This window comes from Sylvia atricapilla, chromosome W (assembly GCF_009819655.1).
Source record: "Sylvia atricapilla isolate bSylAtr1 chromosome W, bSylAtr1.pri, whole genome shotgun sequence".
Classification (NCBI taxonomy): Eukaryota; Metazoa; Chordata; class Aves; order Passeriformes; family Sylviidae; genus Sylvia; species Sylvia atricapilla.
The window spans coordinates 12,225,623-12,251,977 of NC_089173.1; the positions used below are offsets into that span (position 1 = coordinate 12,225,623).

Genomic DNA, 26,355 nt, shown 5'->3' on the forward strand with positions numbered 1-26,355 from the left:
TTCATCAGGGCCCAGAGATGGCCCAAATCAGCTGATCTGGTCCCTATTCTTGGACATTTCTCTGCATTTCATAGGTATTTTACCAAGGAAGGGATACAAAGGGGAAGAGTTCCCAGTGGCTTGTGTGGATAATGGATGTTCAGCACTTTGGATGTAAAATCAGATCCTGCGGAATCAGTACCTGCAGTCTGAACAACTAATTTACAAGAGACCTTGGGAATATATTCAGAAACAATGAAAAGGGATTAACAAGACAGAGCTTCCCTGCCTTTTCTTTTTGAAAGGGCAGAAGTTCATATCTGCAAATCCTCCCTAGAATTTCTGGTGCTCCAAATAAACATGCACTGGGTGACCCTGACTCCCACAAGAACTGGAAATCACAGCACACCCTCAGATCCTTTATTTGTGTCCTTGGCATGCATACAGTTTCTGATCTGCTGTGACAGAAAAGTTGATGCATTTGCACCACATGGGCCAACACTGCACGACTGAGCAGAACTGGGAAAAGCTTGAGTGAATCCAAAGGTATCTGTGATAACAGCTGATGAGCAGATCTGTGTCTGTGCCATGGAAGTGTAGGGATGGAGCCAACTGGATCACCAGGAAAGACAGAAATTTGACAATTTCTGCCATGGCCCCTTCCAGGCTCATAGAGTCTACACCACTGGTAAATTCCTTGTGGAGCTTTTTCTGGCAGCACAAGGCCATTCTAAGTTGTTTCTGGATGTTCAACTAATAGCATTCAGGGCAAGGATGGCAGGAAAGAATATAACTTACCTCAGCCGATGAGTATCCTGAGGAGGAATATCTGGACACGTCAAAGTCATCATCACTGCAGGGAATCACAAGATGCAGCAAAGAAGGAAACAACAGTTAGAGAGACCTGTATTCCCTGGTTAGCCCTCTTTCTTGTGTCATGAAGCTGTACTTCATCCACAGAGAAATTACATCAAGGGAGTCTGGAGACCAACTTTCATCTGTAACTGTGACACCTTTCCCATCAAAGTATTCTTTACTCACGTCTCTTCCTACTTGTTTACACACACAGACTTGTTACAGCATATGCTGAAGGGCACAGCAAGGATGAGTGCAAGCATCCCACAAGAACAGTTTCAGCAGGAATTAGCTTCAGTGCTGCACTATAGCATGAAAACTTGCTTGCACTGTAATATATACATATACACATAAAATCTTATTAACCCTTTGCATACCTGTCTGTATCCAGGGCTACCAGTGGCTTTTCATCTGGACTCTGTTCTAATGATGAATAGCCTTTATTGGGAATGACAAGCCTGAAATAATTAAATGTTGTCTGTTAACCACACAGTAAAGCTCAGTATCACACATAGTCTAGAGCAAAGCCATATGATATTTGCCTTTCTCTGTTTCACTTATGTTTTGGGGAGGGCTCATAAGGTGTATTCCAGAATCATTTGTACCGTAAATTGTCACAGTCGCCCCTCGTCGTCTCTCCCTTTGCGCTTTCGGGGATATCACAAGAGATGTAAGCTTGGCCAGGACCCTGTGGGTGGATGGGAGCGGGGCTGTGTTGTCTCTTCCCTTCAGGTTCAGGGATCAATGAGAGTGGCCACGTGGGTGGGGGAGTGGGTGTATCTGGCTGGGGGTATAGCTACATTGTAACTTGGCACTAGGATTGGATCTGCCTGCCTTCACCATTGCTGCCAGCTGCCGATGGTGGTACCTAACCCGAATGCTGCCTGCGAGTTTACAAAAGGAGCAATTTCCTCTCTTGCCCTTCACCCAAACTTCCATCACCACCCGAGGAGGTTGCCAAGCTCACATTGGAGTACCCCCTGAAGCCGCAAAGGAATAATCACACTTTCCCTGCCTCACCGGAGCCTGCTAGCATCCTCTGCTGGCTGCAAGACAATCACTGCAGCTGTCGCCTCACCAGAGCCACTAGTGCGCCCTGCCGGTTGTGGTCATAACTACATCAAAGGGGAAAGTGGTGCTTAATGGGTGGGAAACCTTTTGTTATTGGGGTTTTTTTGTTGTTTGTTCCGTTTTGTTTTATATACATATATATTTGCTGGTAAAGAAATGTTATTCCTTTTTCCATATTTTTGCTTGGAAGCCCCATCATTTCAAAGTTATAATAATTTGGAGGGAGGGGGTCATGTTTCCATTCCAGGAAGGTTCCCACCTTCCTTGGCAGACATCTGTTTTTTTTTTTTTTTTTAAGCAAGACAACTTCCTTCCAAGTCCTTCCTTATCAGTGAAGACATTTAAATGGGTGCAATTCAGAGGAAGCAGACTGTGTCTGAGTAGTTCAGAGCAGTTTTCACAGGGATGAACACTGAACATGCATTGAGAACACAGTCCTCCCTAGAAGAAAAAACAATTGGAACACTCCACACTTCATTCTGGTGAACCTGATCACTAGCACTGCTTGTTGTATCAGGTTCCTCTTTTTTTCCTCCAACAATTCTTTTTTATTTCCTCTAGCAATGAGTACATGACACTAGCAATAAATAAATGTGAGAAGGAAGCTAGGGAAAGGCTTGGTTTTCCTACTATTCTTCTATTGAAAATCAGAGATTTGGTCTTTCTGCATGAGCTCCTACACAGCTCTCCACAATACACTTTTGAGGTCTCATTCCTAAATTTAGTAATATGAGGAATATGAGCTGGTGGGTGCAGAGCAAAAGTCCAGTCAGACTATCTCTTTTAAAATTCTATTATTTTATAGACTTTTACTTCACCAGAAGTATAACAAAGGCTGATGATGACTCTGCACCTTTAATTACTTGATAGATTTTGTGTGTTGAAATACAGGCTTCAAAGCTTTTACAATAAGGAAAATACATTAAATCAATGGTATCCACTTCCAACAGTTCTTTCATCCACAAAACTGAACATGAGTGAACAAAACATCAGGGGATCTAGGAGAAGAGGCCTTTGTGGTGCTATTTAATCAATTTTTTAAAATCACTACGTTGCAGTGACTGAAGGAAATTGTCTGATCTTCCACACTACATCTTTTTCTTGAGAAATGTCTTTTTCTATAATAACACATAATTTTAATTTTTCTGCCACAAACAAAAATTGTTATTGTGTCTTTGACCTCAATCTAAATCTTTCCTTTGCATCCTGATTGTTTCTATGCTTGATTTCCACTGTCCTTGGAACAAAGCCAGATTGCAGTCAGAACTGTTTTCCTCTGTATGTGTCCTAGTATGAGATTCTTGTCTTGGTGGCATTAATCACTTAACATGAAATGCATTATGACAAAATCTGAGTTTAGGTTACCCTCAGAGCAGGCTACAATATCTGTCTGTGCAGAAGTGGTACAGATGGTGGTGTGGACTCTGCCTGTGTTACCAGATGATAAATGGCCTACACCTGGTGTGCTAACACAATGCTTGTTCTCCAAAACTACTGGCCTGTGGAAACTGCACAATGTCCATTGTGTAAGAAGAACAACTGGAAGTTCACCAGCCTTGGTGTCCTGCCACCTCAGCCAGGCCACCTGGAACATTGGAATCTACTTCCACCAGGGACTGCCAGAGAGACCCCCAGGACAGAAGAACACATGTGTAAAGGGGAGGGGAAATATTTTAATGATTTCTGGGGAAATTATTATTTTGTGTATGTTTAGTCTGGGACAATCAATGAATATCTATGCAAAATACAGTATATAAACAGAAACTTCCCTGTACTCAGCATGCATGGCTTTGGGAGGAGTTATCCCCCCATGCATCCAGCCAAATAAAGTATGCCTGCTTCTTAATGCTACATTGATGTTAAGGAGGTTTTTTTTACTTTACCAAATTTTTGGTAACACCTGTGCTCATAGTGAGTATGCCAGCAACACTCAAACCTTGTTCACATATTATTTGCTCTTAGGGAGACTGATTGTGTTATGGATTCAGAACCTTTTACCTCTAAGGCTGGCTGTGCCCTTGACCCAGAAGACCGAATAGTGAAGGCTACCTGGTACTAGAAGCTGGATTTAAGAAATTAATACAGAAAATACAGAACAAAAGCCTTGGGAAAGGAGGAGAAGGTGAAGTAGAGACTAGGAGAGGTAATATGGTTTGCTTGAATGAATGAAAACATATTTCATGAGGAGAAAGAACAGAACTGCTAAAAATGTGGAAATGGCTTGAGTTTGTTCTCCTCTTGCAGAGACCAGAGGAAGACAACAGTTTAGACTTTTAAGAACTACCATAACCTGAATGTTTTGCAGAGTATCCCACTGGAATATCTCCCATTGTACTGCAGTCATTATCTTGTGAAAAGTTGCTTGAACAAGCTTGTGGCATTTTTGCCTTCCTGGGGTTCCCTGTTTGTGGCAAAACAGACAAAACCACTCTGAAGTTTTACTAGGACTATGCTTGTGATGCTGCTTGCCTCTCAGAAAGCTAAGGGAGCTGGGAAATGAAGAGACATGGGCCAGTGAGACCCTGTGCCAGACACCTCCCATCCATGTGGGAACAATGGAGCTTGGCTACATCTGTTGCTAAAGCAATGGCTGCAAACCTCAGTTTTGCAGATCCCAAGGGATGCTTCTAAAAGCTGTGTGAAAAGTAAGAAAAGCAAGTCTACTGCCAGCAGGCTCTGCTTGGCAGTGGAGGCATCCACATGTCCTCTGAACAGTGCTCAGGTGTACACAAATGTATTGAACTGGTTGTTTAAAGCTTTTGTTGATGGGTATAATTGCTCAGTCCTTCCCCACCCAAATCACTCTTCTTTTCATTGGCAGCTCAGAACGGGCAGCCTCTCCAAGCAGAAGTCACTAATTTTACAAGTAGGCACCAGTACTTATCCCATCTTCCCTCCCTTACCATCTTCCTTCACTAATTTCAGTGTTTCTAAAATTCTCAAGCAGCAAATCTAGCAGTCCTCTTGGGAAACTATCATTCAGCCTATTGCCAAAAGAAACCAGGTTTTTTCAGCTTGTATTTGGAAGACAAAAAACATGGAAAAGCCAGTGGGAGCATCTGCCCAATTCCTTGCTGCTACTAAGGGTCTGGCTCCTTTGTATGATCTTAACAATCAAACAGAGCAGTGAGAAGTGCTGTGTGTTCTAACATCACAGGGGCTTACAAATAAAACTTGACAAAGTCCTGGCATGATTTATGACTACTATTCTGGGGTTTGGGAATTAATTAACAGAAAGGCTCTGATCTGCAGTTCCTGTTGTGCGTAATATATGGTAATTCAAGCAACTGTATCATATTCTGCTGTCATTCTAAGTTAGGTTCTCCTCTAAAAACTGCAAAGTTTATAATCCTATGGACTCGGGGGGGGGGGGGTCCTTCCTCCTGAATGCAGGTAAATGATACATTGGTATACTAAAGCTTGCATGAAAACAGTAGAAACATACTAAATGAAAATATTAATCCAATAACACCCTTTTTTACAGAAATTTGTGGCACTGTCTGATACTGTCATACAGAGATGTGACAAAGCAGCTCCAGCAAAGTATGACCATGCTGTTTCAAGTGAGGAGGAGGTATATAACAAAGCACACAGAGATGGATTGTTCACAAGCCTTTTTTAAGTCAATAAGTATGGAGAAGCAGTCATCATCAAAAAAGAACAGGGGAAATACTGTGATAAAAGCAGCCAAAGCAGAACTAAGCTCTAAACTAGTTTGTGTTACATGAAGCATCATGATACATTCTCCTGCTGTCAGAATTAGGTGTCATGTGAGACTACCCAGAACATGTAAAACAGTCATATCAAACCCCTAATTTCAACCAGTCTGGGCTGCCTCTGTCTCCTTTAGGCTGCATTGTCACCAATCCTTAGCCCAGCTGTCCCTGCACCTCCCCAGGGGATGGGATGCAACATAGCATTTGGGCGTGTCAGCTCTGGGAAAGGTCATCACTGCTCTCGCAGTGTGTTTGGCAGTAGGCAAATAGCAATGAATATCATCCTTGCCCATCCTAAGGTCATTAAGGATTACAGCTTAGAGCTCAGAGGAGTGCTTTTCCAGTCCTTTACCTTGTTCGCGCCATCACGTTCTTCTTGGGCTGCTGATTAACTGGGCTTCCCATGTTGCCGTTCTTCAGGGAGCCCTTCTGAGCCAGCCCCCTCTGCTTCTCTGCATATGGGATACAAAGGGGGAAAGTAAAATTAGGGCAACAGCCTGGTTTGCCACCATACAGCTGCAGAAACCCAGATTTGATAGCCGCAAAAGGCATGGCAGAATTAATAGCATCAGACATGACCCCTCTGTCTCTCAGGAAAGGACAGCTGGATGAGCTGTCCCATTGTCTCCAAGGTCACCAAAGGCTAAAGCTAACATACCCTCTGTATTGGGTCTGACTGAGGTAAAGTTCACAGACCTCACAGTGCTGTGCTTTGCATTAGTAGCTGGACAGGTGTTGATAACAGACCAGTGTTTTGGCTACTGCTGAGCAATGCTGTCCCTCTGACATTCCTTCCCCCATCAAAGGGATGGGAGTGGACAAGATCCTGGGAGGGGACACAACCAGGCCAGCTGACCCAAATTAGCCAAAAGGGATATTCCATACCATATGATATCAACTCAGATATATAAAGCTAAGGGAGAGAGGAGGAAGGGGGGGCATTCGTGATGCTTCAGTGTTTGCCTCTCTGGTGGTTTAGCACAGATTGTGATTGACAGGTTGGCTGACGAATGGGAGTGTTTCTACGCCTCTGGAAACACAGCCTTAAATCACAAGTTTTCAGGTGACTCACTCTCTTTCCTTTTCCGGTCATCAAGAAGGTAACATCACCTCGCGGGTCGGGCTGGGCACCCCGGGGCTAGGGCTGCCGGGCCTCGGGGTGACACGCGGAAAGACTCTAAAACTCAGAGACAAAGTGAATTTTAAAGTAGGTATGTAATTTATTCAGCGCTGGGCGCGATGTGGGATAGCTCCCAAAGACATCCGCGCCTTTCATTCACTTTTATTCTCTTTTAACCTCTAGAATGTTACATATGCATCAAACTCTACAATACACCTATGCATATTCATTTCTTGGCTCCTTCTCTCTCCACTTCGTATGTTAATTGTCTTATCAGTTCTTTGCGCCTGTGTAGGTGTCTCTGGTGGTCGTCCTGGGGGTCTCAGGGATGAAGAAGGATAGTCTTCCTCGGAGATGAACTTCTGACCTTGTTGTCTTGCGCATGCCCACTGATCCTCTGGTCATAGTTCAAGCTCTGAAGCCAGGCTTATCTGGTCCTGGGGGGCTCGAGGCGCCTTACTGTCTCAGTGTCTTTGGTAATCCTGCATTCTTGTCTTTTGTTACTGATAAGGGACTGCATTCCTTCCCTGCTGTCTTTATAGCAGCCCTGTCTCTTCACACCATCTGAATGTCTATCCTTTAATTAGTATTCTTCTAATTTTTATGATTAAGATCCTCTAGTTTCTAAGCCCATATTTCAGGGGGGGGCCCTGCCTGTGGGACAGCGGCCAGGGCTGGCAGCGTTCCCTCTGTCCCCTCCCAGCTCCTCCAATGGGGAGAGGGGGAGGAGGACTGCAGACCAGCAGTCTGGCCCTGCGCCAGGACCACGGTGGCCATGCTCTGGGCCTTGGTTGCCAGAGCTGCTGGTCCGAAGGAGGAGAGACTTTTAAGAACTTTTCTCCGGAGCTCCAGGGAGCTGTTCCAAGTTTGAGTCGCTTTAGATCTGACCGAGGTGGAGGAGGTTTCGTCCATCAGCGTTCCTGAGCATGTGCTCTTTCTCTCTCTCCCCGTTCCTCCCCCCACTATCACCTGTGGCCTTGAGTCTGCTGAAGAAGAAAAACTCTGAGCAAAGACTGTAACCCTTTTCCCTCCTCCATGGAAGACAGAGTGATTTGAAATGTAGAGAGACAGCATTGAGACAAAGTCAGTGAAAGAACTGAGGAAGACTATTGGAAGATGGGATGGAGGAAGTGGACATTTCTGACCAGACTTCTCTAGATGTGAATTATGGGGAAATGGACTGTTTTTGTAATATCCTAATGCTGCTTGGGGGAATGCAAGTTCTAGCCAAAGGGTTGTGTGTATTGATATACATGGGTTTTAATTAAGAATTTTGATTCGAATATGTCCCTGGCTCCTGGGAAAGAACAAGGAGGTTTCTATTTCTTTTGAGATAGAAGTGAATTTAGAGGTGGAAGAGAATCCTTGTTTTGTACTAGAAAAGCATTCTTAAAACGATATCCCAAACATGTGGAAGCCCATAAACAGCTTGGAAAACTGTTATATGGGTGAGACTGCACAGAATCTGCAAAAATTCCGGGTGGTTGTAGACTCTGTGAAAGCCACTAGATCTTTTTTTTTTTTTCTTGTGGCATGTAGAATCGTGTTTAAATGGTGGCAACTGACTGAAAATCATAGTTTTCTCTCTGTGATGTGTAAGAAAGTGAACAGTTAGGAGGGGTCGGGGGGGAGGTGTTTGAATGTCTCAGCAGGTCTCATTTTTTTTCCTCTCTTTTTCTTTAGTGTATATTAATAAAATCTATCTGTTTTTACTTTTAAGTTGTGCCTGTTTTGCCTTTTTCTCCCAAAGTCCTATCTCCCAGTTGATAAACGAAATTTGACGAATGTCAAACCACTACAGCCTCCTGGAGGAACCATTAAGCTTGCTGAAGCCCTGCTTCCCAGGAAGTGTCTGAACATTGCTACTGATGGGAAGTAGAGATTGACCTTCTTTTCTTTAGCATATGCACACACAGATTCTTGCTTATTTCTTTCTTTCACTGTAATAAAACTGCCTTATCTCACCTGCTGGTTGTTCTCCATCTTATTGTCTTCCCTGTTCCATTGGGAAAGGGAGTGGTAGAGCAACTTAGTGAACACCTGGCAGCCAGCCAAGGTCAATCCACTACGCCCCAACTCACAGCAGCTTGTTGACAACACACACTAAGATGGTCATAAAACTTCTCCATAAGAACCAGCTGGGGTAGAGACCTTGCCTCTATCTGCACCTGGTTGCTGCATGAATTCCAAAATTGTGCTTTGAAACCTGCTAAAGGGGATTTATCGTTTTACTTTTTCTCCTCCTACTGAGGATGCCACTGAGGGGCCCAGTGAGAATAGAAAAGTGTGTCCATTAAAGCATCACAACCATTTAGTGTTGGCCCAGTGTAGCTTGAAACCAGGCCTGAGTTATTACTGTTTCCCTTTATGGGAACTCAACAGACTAACACACCTCACAACAGAAAATGTTGACCCTCCTTCTATTCCTGGCAACCTGTGATGTCTCCTATGTGTCTTTTTCTTTTATCTCACATTGATTCTTGGGAGTGAAACATTTTGGAGCTGTATTTTTAAATAGTATATTATTTTCTTAAATTTTCAGAGCTTGTTCTACTTGCTGCTGAAATATACCTGTTGTCAAGATTTCTTCATGTCCTCATTAAAGACTGAAGCTGGGTAGTTGTAAAAACAGTCCTTTATTGCATTGTTAAATCAGTCTCATGAAGGCAAAGTTATTACAGTCCAAGCCAGAATGTAGAAAGCCTTCTAACATAGAGTCCTTAAGTCCCAAGCAGAAACAGCAGCCACAGCACCCGTATTCGGTGTTCCATAAATGTCTTATCAGTAGCAGCTGCAGCACCAGCAAAAAGAGTGGCATTTGATCAGTGTTTTTTGTGAGCCTATTAGCATTCTCAAAGTAGTGCATTCTATTCTATTTTGGACCAATCAGGTTAAAACACAAATTTTCTACATCCTTTCTGGACTTATCCTAAGCTAAGATTGATGTGCAAAGGCAAACGCAAATCCTTACACAAATTTTACGTATATAATTCTGTTTCATCTAGGAATGTTTAGCAAGGTTACACTGTTTTTGTTATGTCTAGAACTAAACTATCTTTGCAAAAGGCAATGCCACTGAACTTTAAACTAGGTTTTAGGTCTCTTTCCTACTAACTAATTAAGTCTCTTATTTGCTAAGGCATTTAAAAAATCCTCTACTTATTTAAAACTGAACTTGCATTTCTACCTCATGTCTGTGTGAATTTGGCCCAGGGGGATTTGTGCTCCAACAGTACCTTAAAACTTGGGCAGTACATCAAGCTTTGTCTATTCAGTGCAAGAGGTATTTAAATTAACTTCTCATTTAGGAGAGACTATTTTTCATAATAACTTCTCATCACAGATTCACAACCAGAATTCAGGTCCAAAAGTTAAGCCTTCTGCAGGTATGCAGTGTTTATGCTGTATTAATATGTTCCAACCTCCAGTAGGGATAGGAGTCTATGTACAATGGGTTTTCATACAAAGTGATATTCAGTTTTCTGGTTCAAAGTCCTATTATGCAACAGTTGTAGGTAGGGAGACAGAAATCATGACTCGAGTCCTCTTGATCATGAGACAAACAGCCTGTTTTATTGTTCAAAACCTTCCTATATAGGGAGTTCAAAACTCGCGGATCTAGGCACTGATTGGTCTGAGTCTTAGCCCTGCCCAGCTCCTTGGCCAGTGATATGTCTGCTCTCTGGACTGGCTATGATTGGCTGCGGTCTTTGCACACGCTCTCTTATTCACCTAGGGACTTCTAGAACAAGCCAGGTCAGCCAAACTGGACTTGCCGTGACCAGATTTATTTTGTTTTAGCTAAGGACTAGCTGTGACAAATCACCCTTTCTGGTTATAATGAAAAAAAGGAAACAGTGTTCTTTGTTATCCTTCCTGCAGGCATCTTGCAGGTAGGATGACAAAGACAGTATAAATTTAATTTGAATAAGGCTTTTTACTCAATTTGATAAACTTAATTTCCCTAGCCTGTCACTGTTGTGTTAGGGGAGGCTGAATGAGCGAAACAGACTCTAATCTTCTTAGAAGGCCTCTCCCAGTTCATTAGAAAGCACACCTTTTTCTAGACTGTTTTGATACAGCTGGACATGATTGGTCCTTTAATTAACACCCCTCACCATCATTGGCTAATTAGAAACTACACCCCTTTGTAAACATCTTGCAAATCAACAAGTGCAAACACCAGGTGCAAGGATTGTTTTGAATTCTTTCACTGAGCTTTCTCACAGCTCCCCAGACCAGTGCCTGGGAAAGTTTATTTGACTTTCTCTCTCACAGGCCTTGATGCTGTCTGATGCTTGAAACTTTCTCTCTGACCAGGCTGTCAGCATCCACACTAGCCAGCGATGTGTCCTTTGTTTCACTGGAGCTGCAGCATTCACGTTGAGGAGCTGTTAGGCAAAATTCACTAATATCACAGTCTTTCAGGCTAGCATGTCACAGGTTAATTGCTTTGAAGTTACAAGTTACAGCTTAACACTAGAGAACAGTAAACAATTCAACTTAACACCATTTCAATTAAAACACACAACTTTCTGCCTCTGATGTCTCCCAAATGTTTGAGTCTTGGAGTTCAAGTAAGGTGGTGGGTAAATTGTCTTACTACTGACAATCTTCTGCTTCTGACAAGCTGTTGGCTTGCTAGGTTATGTTGTGAATCAATTTAAAAGCATGATAAAAACATGAGAACATGAGAACACCGAAGACTCTTGAGGGGGGTGTACTGTGGGAATACACAAGTCTGAGAGTAAGACAGACTTAATTAGCATAACTAGTCTGGTGACAGGATGCCGTGGCAAGGACAAACAGAACTTTGAGCTTATGAGAAGATGGGATTAAACCTGCTTAAGGGAAAAGATTCAATCAATCCCCTATGATAAAGATGTTGTAAAATGCATAAGTTGCTTGTGTGATCTTTTAACCTAAGTATTGTAGTAGAAATTATTAACCTTACTGAAATGGTATATAAGACTTGGAAAACCAGAGTAAAATCGAATTCTGATCATGAATCAGTCTTCCTGTCTCTCCATCAATCGCCCATGGTGTACATCCACCCCTCCTCTTTTCTTGACAAAGTCCTTCCATGTTTCTTGTGGGAAATCACTTGGGTTGAGCTAGCAATTAGCCACAAAAGATGAGCTAACTGTTCCAATCTCATTCTGCAGTGGTAGACAAGGCTTGTAGGGAAAAGCCAAGCATGGGGCCAGTAAGGCAGGAAAGTGCCTAGTTAAAAACGTTTTCCAGAGTGTGAGAAAATGTTGGGAACTATTTTTGTGCCATGCCTGAATAATAAGGGTTTACCAGACTGCTGGCTGAGTGCCTTGTGGATGGTATATTATCCCATACAATTTTTGGGGTTTTTGATCTGTTTTGTTTTGTTTGTGCCTGGAGTGGCTGCTGTCCCCACCCCCCATCCTCCCTGGCTCTGGGACTATGTTTGGGAGCCAAGCCAGGGTTTCTGGAGGGAGTTGAGGGTGGGGCAAAAGGCTGCCCTTTCTTTTTTAGCATGGGCTGTTTGACTGGACACATGTGGCCAGTATCTCTGACCAGGGATCCTGCTGTTTCTGTGAGTTTTGCCTGCTTCTTTTTGATTTTTCTTTTGCTTTGGCACTATGATTGAGCTTTCTGGCTTGGCTTCTTTTGCTGCTCTGCTGTCAGGAAGCCCAGAGCCAGTCCATGCCCCACTAAGACACAGGAATACCCTCGTTTTCCCACCGGGGGGCTAGCTCCCCACCCTCCGCACAGCCAGGACCTAGGGACCAAACAGCGCCGGTAACAAATCCCAAAGAGCCTTTTCCCTACTGTGTTTGGGAGCCAGACTGCTACTGCCCAACCCCCACAATACCTCTGCCATTGTTCTGGGTTTGTGCAACACTGTAGCTTTTCACCCTCTGTCGGCCAGGAGGTCCTGCCATTCCAGCTTGCTTCTCCAGAGGTTCCTGCTACAGCTCCTTTTACTATCTAGAGGGGGCACTGGGATTGGCTGCCTCTGGGGGTTCATAAAGGAAGCCCCTTCTCCATCCCATCCCACCATCTGCATCTGCCATTTTCCATGTGAGAGGGAGACAGCCCCCTGCAACTGCGGGAGAATCATCGCACCTGCCCTGCCCGGCTGGGGAGCCACCAGCGCCCCTGCCATCTGCAACCATAACTACACCAAAGGGGAAAGTGCTTGCAGCCCAGAGAAGGCTGTGATGGGGTTTATGGGGTGGGATGGGGGGAAGTAGGATTCCACAATTTCAATATCTAACATTTATTCAAGTTTTTTCTTTCTTTTTCTGTGCCTTGTGAGCACCCTTTTTTTTTTTTGTTAATAAACAAGGTTTTTTTCACTTTCACCACCTGGTATCCATTTCTCTCATTGGCAGAAGAAAAGGGAGTTATTGAAGCCCTTTCTCCATAGGGGAAACACTCATTCCATGGTATTTTCTCCTGAAATTTGTCTCAAAACAAAGACACTGGGGAACCTGAATAGTTAATTTGTTTTGCTTCTGCTTTCCTGTGGTGTGTGAAATGTGCTGATATAGGGTTTTTTTTCTCTTGTGGATTTTATTTCCTTTGGCAAGAAAAGCACCTTTTCTCACTTGTCTTGGGAAAGTGGCATGCCTACCAGGATGTATAAGTGCAAGATGGGCCAACTCTGTCCTTTCCACACAGGTAAAAGCAGGGGGACACATGTCCAAGGCCACCTTTTTGAAGTTCAAATAAACATCAGAGATGCCAAGAGATCGTGGTGATGAACATGACTGAGGAACCTGGAAAGAAGACTACATACTCCTACAAATCTTGCCCAGCTCTCTTGCTGCCAATGGCTGAGTTGAATAAATGCTCATTGAACTTGGCAGGAAAAGGATTGGACTGTCGCTGTTAGACACGAAAGACTCCAAATAATTCAGAAGGCAAAAGTATAGAAAAAGAAGGCTCTTTATTGTCTAACTCTTACTACCTTTTATAAGGTGTTCTGATACAGACTTAACATGACTGGTGAATAGGAATGACACCTCTCTAATGCTGTTGGTTAAACTACAAAAACAGAAAACACCAACTGGACAAAGATTGTTTTGAGAAAGAATAGTTGTTTACCAAGATTGTTTTGAGAAAAAGCTTTCCTGAGAAACTTTTCCTTGGGAAAATGTTAGCAGCTGCTAAGCAGGCTAAAATTCTCTCAGGCCCGCATCCGATTAATAACTCCCTGGCATGAGATACAAAATCAGAGTAATTTCTCACACTGACCACAAATACACAGCACTGAGACAAGCTGCCAATGCTTCAGGAGGCTGTATAATTCACAAAAGGCACTTGACTCACAAAAAAGGTTACAGGTTTAATTTTTTCCAAGACATTTACAGCCTGATGAAGCCTTTTAAATGGACCATCACACTTTGCTATCTATTGAATACTCGGTAAAAGCACTAATGCTCTTCTCTAACTCAGATTACTCATTTGGTCAATGAATCTGGACTTCTGTTAATTGTCTTTTTCATCTAATAGATCTCCCCATGACTATTTCTATGCTCTTACTGAGGGCTATTGCAATGTGTGGATCTGAACAATATGAGATTTCTTATTAAACCCATCCTTTCACTTATTCAGTGGCTTGGAGTGAGCATTCCTAAAGCAATGTAAGTGCAGTAGGAGCATCCCTGCCACTGTCCCCAACTAAATATCTTAAGCATGAATCAACAGTTCAGCTTCCTCTTGGATGCTATGAATCCTGAGTTGCTAGTGGCCAAACCACTGGCCTATAGAAACTGCACAATGCCCATTGTGTAAGAAGAACAACTGGAAGTTCACCAGCCTTGGTGTCCTGCCACCTCAGCCAGGTCACCTGGAACATTGGAGTCTACTACCACCAGGGACTGCCAGAGAGACCCCCAGGACAGAAGAACACATGTGTAAAGGGGAGGGGAAATATTTTAATGATTTCTGGGGAAATGATTATTTTGTGTATGTTTAGTCTGGGACAATTAATGAATATCTGTGCAAAATACAGTATATAAACAGAAACTTCCCTGTACTCAGCATGCACAGCTTTGGGAGGAGCTATTCCCCCCGTGCATCTGGCTGAATAAAGAATGCCTGCTTCCTAATACTATAGTGGTTTTAAGGAGTTTTTTATTTTTCCAAATTTTTGGTAACAGTTTTGGCGACCCAGGTGGAACAGACTCCTGAATTTCAAAAAATCTGAGGGATCACAGGACCTCCAGTCAGCACCAAGGGATTCTTGGGAAGAACCTTCAATCCCTGGTCTGAAGGAAATCAGAGCAAGACCCCTGGTAAAACAAAGGCATTCTTTACTTTAAAGGTGTTAACTGTTAACCTGCCTGTAAGGTGCTGCAAAAGCTTTTCAGGGTTGGGTTTAAAGGTACCTAAAGTGGGAAAAAGGAAGGTTTCGAGTCCCTTCAAAACCGGCAGGGTTAGAGTCCCTTCAAAGGAGCTCCTAAACAGTAATTGGTTATAATGGGAAACAAATCCTCGAAAGGGGTATCACAGGTGTCACCGCTGGGATGTATCTTGAAACACTGGAAACAAATTGAGGCTGATCCCTTCGCACGTGAAAAACTTATAGAAGTTTGTAAACAGTTGTGGCCAGTTTAACGCTGGAAGATCAAGAGAAGTCACCAAAGAATTGAACTTTACAGTATAACGCCATATTGAAGTTAATGTTGTTTTGTAGAAGGGAAGATAAGTGTGATGAAGTTCCTTATACACTTGAAAAGGAAAAGAAAGGCAAAGGGTTGAAAGAGGTGTTGTTCTGTGTGCAGCATAGGACAGAGGTGCCTAAAGTGCAGACAAGAAGAGGAGGATTTAGAGCTGATGGTTGCTCTGCGGCAAGGAATGGGGAGGGAGGAATGAATGATGAATCGCCAGGGAATGCAGTTAGATGCATGAGTAAGTTGTGGGAAAGTGGATCTCAAGAGCGATCCCATCCAGGACCTGGAACTGAACTCAGCGTGCATGGCTTTGGGAGGAGCTATCCCCCTGTGCATCTGGCCAAATAAAGATTGCCTGCTTCTTAATGCTACATTGGTGTTGAGTTTTTTTTATTTTACTGAAATTTTGGTAACACCCCTAGCAGTGCAGGGAGACAGGGAAAGGGGTTTACAGTCAGAAACAGGTTGTTTCTGCCCCTTCTCAGTAAGGAGTCCTTCCCCTGCTCCAGCTTTGGGTCCCTCCAACAGGAAACAGTTCTCCACAAACTTCTCCAATATGAGTCTCTTTTTCCACAGGCTACAGTCTTCAGGAACAGGCTGCTCCAGCGTGGGTCCCCCACAGTGTCAAAAGTCCTACCAGAAAACCTGCTTTAGCATGAGCTCCTCTCTCTGTGTCCCTGCCAGGAACCTGTTCCAGCACAGGCTTCCCATGGGGTCACAACCTTCTTTGAGCATCCAGACACTCTCGCTTGGGGCTTCTCCGTGAGCTGCAGGTGGATTTCTGCATCCATGTAGACCTCCACAGGCTGTATTGGCCCAGCTGCTTCACCATGGTCTTCACTATGGGCTGCAGGGGAATCTCAGCTCCAGCACCTGGAGCAACTCCTCTCCTTCCTTCTCCTTGGTTTCTGCATAACTGCTCCTCTCACGTATTTTCACTTGTCTTTTCTCTGAGCACAATTACATCTGTGCAATAACTTTTAATCCTTCTTAAATATGTAATCACAGAGGTACCACCACCATCTCTGTTTGGCTCAGCCTTGGCCAGTGGTGGATCTGCCTTGAAGCCGGCTGACATTGGCTTTGTTGGACATGGGGGAAGCTTCTCACAGAAGCCACTCCTGTAGCCCTCCCCACTACCAAAACCTGGCCGCACAAACCCAATACAGATCCTCAAGGGATCCCCTGCCTCCTTTTTCAGGTAGGGCTTCTATCTACCAGTGTTAGGGAGCAGAGGAATGGCAGAGGGGATGGTAGGCTGCTACTCCCAGCTATTTCATGTTCCATAGTGTCTTCTTCCTTCCAAGGATGAGATGCGGGGCTGAGAGTTTGGCAGCAGCCTTTTCCTTCCACTCTCAAGGGGTCCGGTGGCAAAACGCAGCCATGCCTTGAATGGCACAGGGAAACAGGACTGGACAGAGAAAGTTTATACCCTTGATGAAACCCCTGAGAAAGGGGCTTGAAAGACAAGTGTTATAGGTTTACACAGTTTGGTTTTTAGTTGAAGAAGAATATGGAATATTGCCCTGTCAAGACCCTTAGAATTGCTTGGAAAGGACAGGGACTTATCAGGGGGCAGTTCTTAGATATTGGCATGTGGTTTGACCACTGAGAAAACGGAATGTGACTTTTGGTAATACCCATATAAAGCTGAGACTGTGTTTGAGCTGCCCTCTTTTCTCTCGGTGAGCCAGCAGGTAACATCATGGGCAGCAAAAAAGGCCCGGCTTAGGCCCCGCTACCCTGGGCCTGGCCAGGCCTCTGGGAGCCCCTGCCCACGGAGTGGGGTGGCCAACTGAGCTGCTTTTCCCCTGGCTGCCAGAGGGGAGAGGGGAGGCTGCAGCTCAGGGCTGGCCGGGTGCCAGAGGCCGTGGCAGAGGGGGCCTGGCCATGGCTGAGCCAAATAACAGCTAGCAGTGGGGGAGGGGAGGAAAGCCCCGGCTGCTAACATCTAAAGAGCTTTAAGCTCACCCCAGCAGCTGCCCATGCTGCCGGCCAGGGCTGGGGGAGACGGGGGGGGGGGGGGGGGGGGGGGGGGGGGGGGGGAGGAGATGTTCTCCCCCCCCCTTCCCTCTTTGGGCCCCAGGGAGCAGCTCTGAGCGGCTCAGGCCATGAGATCGAGGGGTGGAAAAGAAGGCATCCACCAGCCTCCCCCACTGGCATGGCTTTGAAATCTTTGTGGCTGCCGCCCAGCAGACATCACATTACCACCGCAGACCTGGGCAAGTTTTAACTCTTTCCTGCCAGCCGATGGAACTTCCAGAGCACTAGTCCTTCCCAGAGTGAGAACTGACAAAGTGATTGAACTATAAAAAGACACAGCATGAAATTGAAGTCACTGAAGAGAGAGTGAAAAGACTATTCAGAACAAAGGAGAAGGAGTGGCCTAATTTGGCTGGACATCTCTAGTAAACTATGGAGAATGGACTATTTTTTTCCTGTAACATATGAATGCTGTTGGAGGGGGATGTAAGGTTCTAGTTAAAAGTAATATGAAGCTATTTGCTCCTAAGGAAAAGGAGATTTTTAGTTTTTGAGATGAAGATGATTTTGGAGATAGAAGAGAATCTTTGTTTTATACTAGAGGAGGCATCCTTAAACAGTACCCCTAATAAGCAGATATGGTCCATATGCAGTGTTGGGAAAGTGGCTAATGGGTAGGATTTCACAGTTTGCAGAGGTTCTTTTCAGGCTGCTGCAGATTTGTGGCATGGAAGCCACCAGAGGACTGTTCCTCTTCTGTCAATGTCTCCATAGGACTCTAAGAGAGACTCCTCTCCCCAAAGAACTGATGAAAGACTATTTTAAATGGTGAAACTGACTGAAAATTACAGGTTTTGTCTCTTTAATGTTGTATCTGAGAAAGTGAATTGTTAATGGGGAGGAGGAGTGCTTTGAAAGTTTTCATTTTGATTTTCATTTTTCCTTCTTTTGGTGTGTGTAATAAATCTTTTTTTTTTTTTTTTTTTTTTTTTTATCTTTAAGCTTGAGCCTGCTCTGCCTCTCCTAATCCTACTTCACAGGAGAAAAAGAGTAAACACTAAGACCACTACACTAAATTTAGTAAACAGAATTCGGCGAAAGTGAAACTACTACATATATTGGTGTTTCCACTCGGTTTCAAATTTAAACCTAGAACAACAAGATGAAAGGGGCTTTTTGAATTCCAGGTTTCTGAATGCATCTGATTTGAGTGCTGAAGGAGGGGAAGCAGGTCTGGGGTATAAGAAATGTCAGCCCAAACCACAGATCACTGCACTGGAAATCAGATGTATGCACTGCTGAGCTGAAGCATCTGTCAAAGGAGTGGAAGTTCCAGTCACGGAAAGTTCAGAGCCTCATGGAAGAGTTTGACATGCTGAAGGTAACAGTAATGTACAGATAAAGATGATGACAGTTCTTAATATGCAGCTCTGACATCAATGAAATGGGATTTAGTATTTTAATGCTGATGTATTTTACATCTTTCTTACCTGTCAGGACAGTGCATGGGGCAACAATGCTCAGAAGCAGTTTGCTAACACAGGGTGTCGTCATGTGCTGGTAGGCCCATTCAGGAATGTGGTTATAACACTGCCATCCCAATGTCTCTCACTGCTGGACCACAGTCAGTCTTGATGAAGAAAGGATGTGTGCTAAAGCACTGCTGGCCTGAGCAAGGTTTAACATTGCCTTTTGGAAGGACTGTAAATGGGAGCCTGAGTGAAGGGGAGGAAAGTTCAACCTAGGCTTTGAATGTCAGACCCCGTGTCTCCCTCCACACATTACTAATCTTTTTGCAAAGACACCTGCTTTTCTGTCTTGCCACAGCTCAAGGCCTCCTGAGATCTCATTGATTGGAAATTGAGCCCACCTCCCCCAAACAGCAGGCAGGAAATATTTCTGACTCTGTCTCCCAGCGGCCTGCTCTCACCACTGTGACATTAAATGAGATTGGTGGACACTGCAACTGCAGAGTCCCAGCTATCTGACCCACTCTCCTAAATGACCAAGTGAAGCAGAAATTCTGGCAGAGTAACATTTTTACCTCCCTCCCATATGGCCAGCTGCATGCACCAAAAGGAGGAAAAATCCTAACTTAAATTTACTTATCAGAAGACCATTAGCTAAAGATTTTCTACAGCACCTTTAAGATAAAAGGGAAGAGGCAAGAAAAAGAAATACAAGAATTTTTGTAATTTCTGTGTCCCATGAATGACTGGGTCAAATTTTTGTTGGGGCACAGTGCACACATTTTCAGTTTCACTTGGCACATACATTTTTGTGAGGTAAAATCACCAACTACATACAAACATAAGGTTTATTGTGGTAGTTACCTGTTTGAATGCCTGACTAGAGCTGAAGGTGAGATGAAAGGAACAGAAGAGTTGTAAGAGTAGAATAGGAGACAAACAGCTTGAGGGTCTCAGCAAGCAAGGCTTTATTGCAGTAGAACTAAGGAACTAGTGAGTAAGTGACTTGTCTGAAGAAATAAAGACAGAAACCAGACAGTGCATAAGAAGTACAGACAGATAAAATGGCAGATGTTTTAGCAATGTATATTTCCTTGTGGTTTCAGCTTCAGTTTGAATTATCTTTCAATAATTAAGATTTACAACAGGCTTTAACTTGTACACACAGATATTTAAGTACAGTGAAAGTGCGTTGTATTTAATGATGAAAAAATGGAGCGAGGAGGGTCAGGGTTTTTTCTCCTGACAAAAACTTTGCCGAAGTCTGTGCTAATTCCAATATCTTTTAAAGGACTTTATAAGAAATTAGCTGCCTGCCCTTCAGCCAGGTGATGCTGCTGGCTGGACAGACAGGGGAGGGAAGAGAAGCCAGCAGCAAGAATGATTTGTTAAAAAAATATGGATATTGATCTAATACCAATATCCAACTATGACGGACAAAGACTCTCTAACAGTTTGAAGTTAGAAAGTGTATGTTTATTATGACACCGGGCAGCGTGAGGGATAGCTCCCAAATACACACGCGCAATTTACAGATGATCACAGGGTCTTTTTATGTACAAAAGTGTTGAATACCCAAAACACAAATGCATATTCATGACTCTGGTCCATCCCATTCCCCGCTTCGTATGGTAATTAGCCAAAAAGCAATTAAGCATGCGTAGTTTGTTCTTTGAAATGGGTCGGTGGTCCTTTTTAGGGGGTGGGGTCTCAAAATGATGAAGTAAGATGCGTCTTCCTCGCTTTGCCTTTTTAACCTTTTAGTGTTGGTGACACCTGGATCCTGTTTTCTCAAGACTATCTGATTTATGATCACATTGTGTCCTTGGAGTCTATTGATTAAGTTGACAGGTCTCCTGATTTATCGGTTCCTTAAATCCGGCTTATGTTAAAAAAAAGGAAGTTTACCTCAGCAATGTCTAGTTAGTAAAAGGGGAGTCTACGTGCTAAAGTCTTTTATTCTTCAAAATGTAAAGGGAAGTCTACGTCAGCAAGTCCACGTCTAATTCTTTAACTAAAGTCCTTAATTCTTTAAAATTAATATCTCAAGAAGACCTCACATTTGCTGCTGGAGTGAGCAGCTGGATGTGCAAGGAACAAACCCCTACAGACTTCAATTTAGAGCAAAAGATGTGAATCAGGGGTTATCACAGAATCACAGAATAAGCTGAGTTGGAAGGGCCCCTCAAGGATCATCGAGCCCAACTCCTGCATAGCACCATCCCCAAGAATCTCACCATGTGCCTGAGAGCATTGTCCAAGTGCTTCTTGAACTCTGTCAGACTGCTGTGACCACTTCCCTGGGGAGCCTGTTCCAGTGCCCAACCATCCTCTGGGTGAAGAACCTTTTTCTAATCCAACCTAAATCTCCCCTGACACAAGGTATAGTGCAATTTCAGAGATCCTTTGCAGATGCAGAGATGGAAGTCTGTTTTGTTTTTCTTTTTGCTACACATTTTTTAAAGAAACTAACTTTCCTGTTTATAATACATTTTGAATGAGAAACACAGATTACCATTACTGACTAACTGCATGCAGGGTTAGTAGTATCAACTGTTGTCTTTTTTGCCCCATTATTTGTCTCCATACAAGCATCAGCAACTTTAGGTCACACTGAGTCTCAAATCACCCTGGGGACAGAAAGTAAGGATGATGGGATTATCTGTCCCAGAGACAATTTCAGTTTGAAGCAACATCAGAAACCATCTCTGAATGCACAAGCTGAGACATCTGCAGGACATGGAGCAGGAATGATGCACCAGTTCCCCCAAGGCACTAAGTTCAAGCAAGTGCAGAGAGGATGAAAGAATTGTGGTGTGTGTACATACACACACGCATACACACACACAATCAATAATGCTCTTAAGCCTGAAATCTCTTTCTCATGCACAGTATGCTGGAAAGAGCCTGGGTTTTGCCAAGACCCAAATAGAAAGAGCTTTGACACTCAGATTTCCCAGCAGTCTCTCCACTCCACTGATGCTGGCATATGCAGTGCTCAGAGGACCAGAAAAAGCTATGAGCAGAGTGAAAGGATGGCAGAAGATAATCTCTGCTTTTGACAAGCCTTTGTGTCTACTAACAGCTGCACTTGCAAGGTGAATGGAAGGGCAACATCAAGCTCTGGGAAATAAAAAACCTCCAGGTCAGCACCAGTAGAGATATGGAGGAATCCCAGGGAATGACAATCGTGTCCTTTCCAGGGATAGCACTTAAGCCAAAATTTCAGGGCACTGGGATCTGCCAAGCTGTCTTCAAGAGCCTCCTAGGGCAGCATGTGCATTAGGGAAAGGAGAGGAAGAATCATAATTTTCTGATCACCCAATACACAACCCCGCAAATTCAGATGAGCAAGGAACTGTGTCCTGACTTGGAGCCCACAGGGATAAAAAATGGGGACAGCCAGAAACACAACTCAAGCTGGCATTTTTCTATCCCCCGAATCTACTCCCTGGGCATCTTAAGTCACATTGGCTCAGCCTAATGACAGAAACAAGGTTTTCTCCTACCAGCTCTTCAGAGGCCAGTAGCATAAGGTAGAGCAAGCTGCATGTCTTCTCCTGATCATGCTGGGACAAAGCTTTCAGAGCAGCTCTGACGGTGTCACCTCTGCAGCAATATCTGGTGGGAAAGGCAGGTAAAGTCATTGGTCTTCCATGTGTCTTTGGAGAATATGGTATTGGAAACGGGGGACAGGAAGCCTTTTATTTTGTAAATTTCATCAATTTGATGACTGAAGGCAGCAAACTAGAATAAACAAGAACCCCAACAAAGTGCATCTGATCTTCTTGTGCTGGTGAGGGTGCTTTGCAACAGCAAATTCCATTAACACAGAGGTATATTTGGAAGTTAAACCTACTACACTTTGCTCACTGGAAAGTCCTTGGTGCTTGGGACAGTGACTGTATGGTTTTCTTACTTTATTCACAGTGTAAAATGCACTCTGCTTACTTTGGTTTATCTTGTGAAAAACCATACTTAGGATTCACTGCTAGCTCCATAATCTGGCTATCTGCACAGACATCAGGAAGGTCAACAAACATCTGCCAATGACAGTGCAAGGCATCACCCTGAGTTTGTGTTTACCAGCTATATCTGACATTGTCCAAGTTAAGCTACCATTTACAACTATGATCACCCAGCTAAAATTATCTCTTTATCTTGCTGTCTCAGAGAGGGTTTTGGTAGCTAAAAATATCTCAAAACATTGTTGGGCCAAATGAACAAAGCGAAAGTCAGTGCTTCAGCAGATGATGCCTGTGGGGCACTCTCTGTAAATCAGGCTTGTGTGACTTTAACACTGCTGGACAGGCAGAAGATCCCATATGTAGCAAACCTCAGAGGCTTTAAAAGACTGCCTCAAAGAACAGGTTTTACAGTAGTGGCCATTTACAAATTATGACATATCACTACTTAGCCTTTTCTTCCACCTAAAATACCATATTTCCTCCTCAGGGCACAGCTCAGAGTACTCAGTCTTTCAACAACCTTGTTTGTTAACCAGTAATGAAGACGCTTTTGAGTCCTAACTACATGATTGAGTATTCAGGAAGCAAGAATCACAGAATCACAGAATGGGCAAGGTTGTAAGGGACCACAGTGGATCATCTGGTCTGATGGCCATGCTGAAGCGGGACCATCCTAGACCATATGGCACAGGATTGCATCCAGATGGTTCTTGAATATTTCCAGTGAAGGAGATTGCACAACCTCTCTGGGAAATCTGTTCCAGTGCTTGATCACCTGCACAGTAAAGAAGTCCCTCCTGCAACTTCCTGGTCATCAATTTCTGCCCATTGCCTCATCTTATTGCTTGGCATCACTGAAAAGAGGCTGGGTCCATCCTTTTGACATCCTCCAGTCAGATATTTATATACATTGATAAGAGTAAATAATTTGGTGAGATGAAGTACCACAAAAAATGTACTCACAAATCTTCATTTTTACATCCCCAAATGTTCTCTGCTTAATTCTTCCCATTTCTGTGATTCTGCTGCTGTGTATTGGGTCTGAGTGCTGTGCTTTGCATTAGTAGCTGGACAGGTGTTGATAACAGACCAGTGTTTTGGCAACTGCTGAGTAGTGCTGTCCCTCTGACATTCCTTCCCCCATCAAAGGGATGGGAGTGGGCAAGATCCTGGGAGGGAACACAACCAGGCCAGCTGACCCAAATTAGCCAAAGGGATATTCCATACCATATGATATCAACTCAGATATATAAAGCTAAGGGAGAGAGGAGGAAGGGGGGGCATTCGTGATGCTTCAGTGTTTGATTTCTGGAGGAACCATTACACATGCTGAAGTCCTGCTTCCCAGGAAGTGTCTGAACATTGCTGCTGATGCATAAGACACATCACTGACTAAGGAGAAATAAATTTGTCAAAACCTCATTCAAATTAAACCCATGCATCTGTTACCCTTTTTGCAAAAGGGCCCTTGCAAATAGGATAACAAACCCCAATTTGCATATTTTAATAAAAACAAAGGGAGAAGATGTAGCAATATACAGCTGGTTTACAGCTGGATAATATGAGTCTGATCATAAGAGACCTAACTTGCCTGACCTAGCTTGTTCTAGAAGTCCCTAGGTGAAGACACCTCAAACAATCATAGGCAGTCCAGAGAGCAGACATATCACTGGTCAAGGATCTGGGCAGGGCTAAGACCCAGACCAGTGAGTGTCTAGGACTGGGAGTTTTGAACTTTCTATATAGGGGAGTTCCGAACAATAAAACTGGCTGTCTGTCTCATCATCAAGAGGTTTCGAGTTATGTTCTCTGTGTCCCTATCCACGACTCCCTCGTGTAACAAATAAAGTTTTCTTTATACCCTTTTAAAGTTTTGAGACTGTTTTGCCCTCCTCCTAATCCATATCTCACAGCAGGAAATGAGTAAATAATTCTAGTGGGTGCATTAGCATTTGGCCAGCACTAAACCCACTACACTAATTAGTGCATTGGCCAGGAAATCAAACCAAAACCGCCACACTTAATTGGTGTTTCCGCCTGGTTATAACCGAAACTGCTACAACCCCCCAATAAACAGTGCTGGAAAACTGGTAACTACAGACAAGGAGATGGTAACTACAGACAAGGGGAGCAAAGTCCTTCCCACTGTAAGAGAAGATCAGGTTTGTGACCACCCGAGGAACTTGAATGTACATAAGTCTATGGGACCTGGCAAGATGCATTCCTGAGTCCTGCCCTTGGCTGATGTAGTTGCCAAGCCACTCTCCATATTTGAAAAGTCATGGCAGTCAGGTGAAGACCCAGGTGGCTGGAAAAGGGGAAACATTATACCCATCTTTTAAAAGGGTAGAAAGGAGGACCCTGGGAACTATTGCCCTGTCAGCCTCACCTCTGTGATCATGAAACAGATCCTCCTAGAAACTGCACAAAGGCACATAGAGGACAGGGAGGTGATTCGAGGTAGCTAGCATGGCTTCACCAAGGGCAAGTCCTGCCTGACCAACCTAGTGGCTTTCTATGATGGAGTGACTCCCTCAGTGGAGAAGAAAAGGGCTACAGATTTCACTTATCTGGACTTTTGTAAAGCCTTTGACATGGTCCCCTAAAACATCCTCTCTAAATTGGAGAGAAATGGATTTGATGAGGGGACTGTTAGATGGATAAGAAAGTGGCTGGATGGTTGCATTCATATGGCAGTGGCCAACAGTTCAGTGTCCTGATGGACATCAGTGACAGGTGATGTTTCTCAGGGGTTCATATTGGGACCAGTGCTATTCAATGTCTTCATCAATGACATAGACAAAGAGATCAAGTGCACCCTCAGCAAGTCTGCAGATAACACCAAGCTGAGTGGTGCCTTTGACACACCTGAAGGACGGGATGCCATCCAGAGGAACTTGGACAAGCTGGAGAAGTGGGCCTGTGGGAATCAAATGAGATTCAACAAGGTAAGTGCAATGTGCTGCACCTGGGCCAGTGTAACCCCCACTGTCAACACAGGTTGGGAAATAAAGGGATTAAGAGCAAGCCTGCTGAGAAGGAATTGGTGGTGCTGGTGGATGAAAGGCTGGACATGAGCCAGCAATGTGCACTTGTGGCCCAGTAAGCCAACTGTGTCCTGGGCTGCATCAAAAGCAGTGCTGCCGGCAGGGCAAGGGAAGTGATTCTTCCCCTCTGCTCTGGTGAGACCCTGTAGCAGGACGTTCCCCTCTGCCACAGAAGAGCATATCTGTTCTGTCCACCAGTTGGTGCAATAGCTTCAGGCATCTTCCCTCTCACATGAATTGGTGAGATGACTCAGGCCAGACAGATGTCTGGTAGGGTGTTATCTCTGGCTTGGGACTTATCTCTCTCTGGCATCAGAGGTGGAATTCCCAGCTGACAATAAACATCTGGCCTTGAGAGCAAGATATAAGAAGATAAGCTGCTGGAATTTCTGACTGACAGGCATTTGACTTTGCAAACTATAAAAGCTACACAAAATTTGAGGAAGTCAGAAGTCTCCTGTGCACACCCTGGAAACATGTAGGACTTCTTCCT

General features: G+C 44.0%; 1 protein-coding gene across 1 annotated transcript in view; it reads right to left on the minus strand.

Annotated features, from left to right (window-relative positions):
* Positions 1-732: 732 nt before the first annotated feature.
* Positions 733-26,355, minus strand: part of LOC136373280 (protein FAM219A-like) — a 262,006-nt gene continuing 236,383 nt past the window's right edge. Inside the window, exons 3-5 of the mRNA XM_066338181.1 lie at positions 5,974-6,073; positions 1,212-1,292; positions 733-832 (exon numbers count right to left, since the gene is read on the minus strand). Coding sequence (XP_066194278.1) covers positions 733-832; positions 1,212-1,292; positions 5,974-6,073 — 281 coding nt within the window. The remainder of the gene's footprint in view (positions 833-1,211; positions 1,293-5,973; positions 6,074-26,355) is intronic.